Raw genomic sequence first — 5,579 nt, 5'->3', positions numbered from 1 at the left:
GCATGCATTCTTATAGCGTGGGAAATGTTCGGACTACCCGCCGTATATCCGCGCAGTGGGGAGCTCCACTGCTTCACATTTTCCCTGAAACCCAACTGACGACGGGGCGCGCACCGACGCGCACCGACCAAGGCCCGCCGAAAAAATTGTGTCGTCTGCTACCATTATCCACCAGGGCGAAAGTGGCCGCGAAGCTCAGTGGCGCCGCCACGCGGAAACGGTCGCAACGCTTCAACGAGGTCCATTCGATAATTACGCGCTTCATTGCCGAACCTCCAGCGGTCTACGGTGCGCTCAAACTCGCAGAACTCGAATTAATCAAACTGCACATTGTCGTCGATGGGTTCTTCGTAACGAAATGATCATCACCTTAGGTTGTAAACATATGCACATGCGCTGCGAACGTGTTGCATGGCACCGCGCCTGTGCGATGCACCGGCACCTCTAGTAATTTTTATGCGCCGGTGCCAAAAAATGCCGTGAACCGCATATCTGTCGAACGAAGGAAGACCAGTGGTGATACCGCACTTGAACTACGGTGAACTGGTGATACGTGGACGTAGCAGCTGAAACGTTAAGCATCTGTTCATCGTTATTGTATGGTAATACAATGGACCGCCCCGTTCCTGTACACGTCGTAGAGCCACATAGCGATGCTCTGGCTCACATCTACCGCGCAATCGGGTCAAAGAAACTCGATTTCGAGGGTCTACTAATGGTTCACTTGGACGCCCACCCGGACCTCGTGATACCACCCAAGTTCGAGCCGCAGAGAGTCCGTGATCGTGAGCACGTCTTCTCGTCCATCGACATCGAAAGCTGGATCATGCCAGCCGTTGTCGCGGGTCACTTCGATCGCTTGCTTTGGGTTCGTTCGCCGTGGTCGGACCAGATACCCGATGGCGACTACGACCTTCTCATTGGAGAAAAGGTGGGCGCACTTGGGCTAATCGGTACCTCTCGAACTTGACAAATGAAACCATAATCCCATTGTGTGCACAGGCTGTCCTTGTTCTTTGTAGCACTGTTGTTACATTAACAAAGGGCGCATTTTTTGTAGATTGAGTTGTGTACGGCCTTTTGTAGCACCTAACAGCTGGTTTTTTGGTTTATATGTATGCAGGCACGAAACTTCATTGCCGGCGCATATTTTACGAAAATAGTATCTCACATTAGCAATGGCTAGCAACGCATTTTTAACAAGCAAAAAACAGGGAGACGTCAGCGTTAGCACGCTGAATGCAGCAGCAGCTTCATTAGTCAGCCACAGCAGGTCGTTCTTAACTAAAAACTTGTTGACTTAAAAATTAAACAAAAAAGAAGTGTGAACGTTTATCTCTGATTAATTATGATGACCCAGTGAAGCTGACCATCACTGGGTCACAGAGTCGCCATTCAGTGGGCAAATCGTAGGAGGCAGCAGCGGCCATCCTGCTCCTGACTGAAGTGTGGGAGGAATGATTTTCACATCCCATTCCGCACGAGGGACAGTGAGTAGGCAGTAGTGGAACAGAATGACACGGCACAAATCGTCTGCTCAAGTAGAGCGGAGCCTCCTCTCCTTACTTCAGCAAGGACACTGCCGTGTTGTCCACACAACACATTAGTGACGAGTAGATTGAGCAGGAGAGAGTATTTTTGATGTGATGGTCACGAAACATTATACCAAGGTAGCAGTTACAATGTTGCACTCAAATACAATTAAAAAAAAAAAAACTGGCATCACTTTGTTGTGGAAGTGGAAGCAGTATTCCATGACCCCAGCCGATGTAGATGATGGTTTTCATTGCCTCCGTGTCATGCGATGTTGCAGGAGGGCCAAGCCCGAGTGTCTCTCCCGGTGCCTTATTTTCTGAGCGAGTGTGCCTGGGCTCCCGGCGAGGAGCTGTCCGGTGCACGTGCTGTATCGCTTCGGGTACGGCCGCTGGAGTGGCTGCTGTCTGCACAGCAGGTGCCGGACCAGCCCTGGAGGGCTGGTCCACGGCAGCTAGTGCTGGACATCGACCTGGACTTCTACAGCACCCAAGACCCCTTCTCACTGATGCTCTCTGCTGGGCAGATGGCCAGGCTACGCAAGCTCTACCATTGGGACTGGCCCAAGGACCTGCTGGATGTGCAGAAGGTCAAAGTACGTCACTCCGGAAATGCTCTAGCGCTGGAAAGAGGACACTTCAGGCTGCTTTGTGCTACACTGGCAAACTTAGTAGTGGAACTAGAGATGTCTGTTGTTGTCAGTCAAGCTCAGTGCATTTCTTGGCTGGCTTGCATGCAGCCCGATTCCCCGCCTGGCACATTGTGCGATCTTTGGAGTTATGTTACTGAAATGCACTTTCTCATAAGTCGGATGCATCATGCGCCACTTCAATTTCGCATGCAGCTTCGATGCCAGTGATAGAGTTTGTAACTGTAAATACAATGTTTTCGGTACCAACTGGCTAACCTGATTTGGGATAGTTAGTCCTGTATCAGAGGTCTGCAGGGGTATGACTATGACTGCTGGGTGACAGTGTAGTTGCTGACATTCTTGGGTAAAACCATGGCAAACGAAACAAAGAGCGAGTGAAGGATACATACTGGCTGCCCGGTATCCTTCCTCTGTCTTCCTTTCATTCGCACTGGCTCCACCCAAGAATTAGAGGTCTGGTTTTGTGGTTCAACTTTCCCATTTCAACATAGTGCCATGTCTCACCCTAGGTTGCAGTGTACCCAGGCTGAAACAATCCTTAATTAATGCACAGAGAACTAGTTACCATGGCCATCGTCCTATTATCAAAATTTATTATTTTTAAAATTGAAGTTTGGTGTTATATGTTGATACCAATGTCAATGCTGTTGTTTTCATGACAACAGAGTGGCTGAAATGGCCAAGTAGTCACAGGCGATGGCTCTACTGTGAGTGCTTTGCCTTCTTTCCCTTCTCCGAGTTCGGGCACTACAGCGTTGCATCCATTCCGGCATTTCTAGGGGTGGCTTCGAAGCCTCTGGTTGATGTCTGCGGGCACACTTGCTATGCGTTGTGTTCAATAAGTTGCAAGGCAGTCTCGGTTGCAAATAAATCCATATGAATCCACGCTGGAAAGCAGGCAGTGGGGGATGACCTTTTCTCTTTTCATGAGTAGTACAATAGCAAGAAACAGTGTCTGAGGTGGGACATCGTATGGCGTGTCTCTTCGAGGTTGCATCTTCTGTCACCAAAGCCAGCCAGTATTAACCTTGTTAGTTCCACAACAGCCAGCGCCCTGAAACTGTTCTAGATTCTCCCTCGCATCCCCGCTGTGCTTGCAGGAGGCGCAGCGAGGTCGTGCCAGGCAATTGGAGCAGCTGAGGACGTGCCTCGAGCACCACCTGAGTGAGGGCGAAAGCTCTTCGGGCAACCGCTGCGAGGTGCCTCCGTGCCCACCCGAGCTACTTGCCCTGTGCCACGACTTGAGAGAGAGGCCTCCAGAGGGAGAGGCTCTGCGTCCCGACCTGATCCACGATGCTGGATGCACGTGCGACCTGGACTCTGCGTTACCCCACCACCGTAGCTCCAGGGAGGAAGTCCTCAATTTGGTGGCCAGCACGGAACGCTTTCTTCGTGGCTTGTGCGCGACACCCGTGCTGGTGACCATAGCCCGGTCGAGCACCGACGCTTACTGCCCACCCGAGGACGTTGATTTCATACAGGACTCGGTGCTAAGCATGCTCAGGACTGTTTACGGTGAACTGAAAATTGATTTAGATTACGACACGTCTGATGATGCCTGAACTTGCTACCGTATGGGCCGTCTCCCTCGTCTCCAGAAAGTGGCCATCTGATGGTATCACCAAAGCGTAAATGGAACGCAGGGAGCAGAAACCAAAACTTCCTGTACGTGGTGGCCAGCCGTCTGCATTGTGTGGAGTGTGTTAGCCCATTGTATAATGAAAGTTTTTTTCACTGCTCCCTACACCCCATGAACATGTGCCCGTCAATACGGGAGGCTATATTTAAACCTTGCAATGGCTTGCGACCGATTTTGAGCGCATGTATAGCTGCATATGCAGTTGTGACGATTCGCATCAAATATGTTGTCTTATCTCAAGCAGCGGGGAAAAAAATGAAGGAAGCTTAACTTGACGGTAGCAAAGCTGTACGCAACCTTCACGACCATCACGATGGTTTAAGTCCATGATTGCAGCCGATTTGCTTCTTCTTCGCTGCCGCAGCGACCTTTCGTCCACCATTGTTGCTGTAAGTGTGAGCTTCTGTCATTTTTCTGGAAGTGATAATCATTGGACATCATCCTGGAGGGGCGTACGCTATGACGTGTCTTTCTCGTTCCGAGCAAGTGTTGCCACAATTACGGCTAACGCTAAAGTTTTTTTTTTTTTTTTTACCCTTCTTTTTTGGCCAATCTTGGCCAATCTTCCTAAGCTGGTATGCTTGGCTTGACAGACGTGCGCCGAGGACTCTGGGTGATCCTTGCGAGGCACGCGCAGCGCTAGGCATTTTGTTGGTTTTGTTAACTGGAGGGGGGTCGTCACAAGGCCCCGCGCTCATGTGCATGCGCTCGGCAATTTCTTGGCATTTTTAACTGCGGACACGAAAAATTATGATTTGCTAAACAGCTTCGCTGTTAAATTAAAAAAGGAAAATGCTGCAAGACCAGGCGCACCGCTTCTCTTTGATGTGTCGTTGCTCAAAGTGCTGCTAAATCTTGCCAGTCAGGTGTGAGCCACAGCTGGCTGTGCTCAGGGAGGCATCAGGCAACTACAGACCAACACATACCCCCACCCTAGCTTCCTGCACATCATACACCCCACAATATATCCACCAACATGCCCACACTGCAGCGAACATGCAACACTGTACCACACCACGTGGGCTTGCCAGAACACACCAGCAGCCCCCATTATTCGCACCCCCACCCTCGAGCAGTGGGAGGCCGCGCTGCGCAGTTCGGACCCTGAGGACCAGCGACAGTTGGTGGACCGGGCACGACGGACCGCAGCCGCCGCAGGGGCCCTGGACTGAGGGCTTCTCCCGCTTTCAAGCGCAAATCTGTTGAATAAATGTTTTTACCACCACCAGGGAGGCAGTACCTGTGAGCCGAACAGAGTCTCGATGTTTTGCTGGGAAGTGTCGTGTACAAACATTCGCACGAAATTTATCAACTGCAGGTGTTTTCTAAGCCTCAAATGGACCATGAAGACAAAATAAAGGTTTGCTTTATTCGAAAGATTGGTGCGCCCCCAGCACTCATCTGGCAGCAAACACTTCATTCACTGAAAAAGTAGACTATACTAAGAATAGGCTTCTTCGGGACCAAAAATTGCCCCCCAAAAAAGCATTTTTTGAAGTATCACTTTTCTCTTGTTTTGCACAGTTTTTCCTGCAAAAGGTCGGTACTTGAACACTGCCAGGTACTTATACGATCCGTACAGGCCCAATTTCGACAAAAAAAAAAAAAAAATATATATATATATATATATATATATATATATATATATACAGTAGGCTCGCAATAATTCAAACATTCGGTTAATTCAAACAAATTTCAAAATTTTTGTTGGCCCATTATGTTTTCAATGGATTATAAAGCTGCTTAATTCAAACT

The 5,579-nt window shown here is 49.5% G+C and overlaps 1 protein-coding gene across 1 annotated transcript; it reads left to right on the top strand.

Annotated features, from left to right (window-relative positions):
- The first annotated feature begins 211 nt into the window (after positions 1 to 211).
- Mesr6 (misexpression suppressor of ras 6) lies at positions 212 to 5,201 on the top strand. The gene is made up of 3 exons (XM_077699801.1): positions 212 to 931; positions 1,814 to 2,128; positions 3,286 to 5,201. Exons 1-3 carry the CDS (start codon positions 611 to 613, stop codon positions 3,745 to 3,747), a joined length of 1,098 nt encoding a protein of 365 aa, XP_077555927.1. The 5' UTR covers positions 212 to 610; the 3' UTR covers positions 3,748 to 5,201.
- Positions 5,202 to 5,579: the final 378 nt, after the last annotated feature.

The sequence above is a fragment of the Haemaphysalis longicornis genome, unplaced genomic scaffold (genome assembly GCF_048455015.1).
Source record: "Haemaphysalis longicornis isolate Haplotype H1 unplaced genomic scaffold, Haemaphysalis longicornis Haplotype H1 scaffold_2, whole genome shotgun sequence".
Classification (NCBI taxonomy): domain Eukaryota; kingdom Metazoa; phylum Arthropoda; class Arachnida; order Ixodida; family Ixodidae; genus Haemaphysalis; species Haemaphysalis longicornis.
This window is presented reverse-complemented; position numbering and strand designations above follow the sequence as displayed.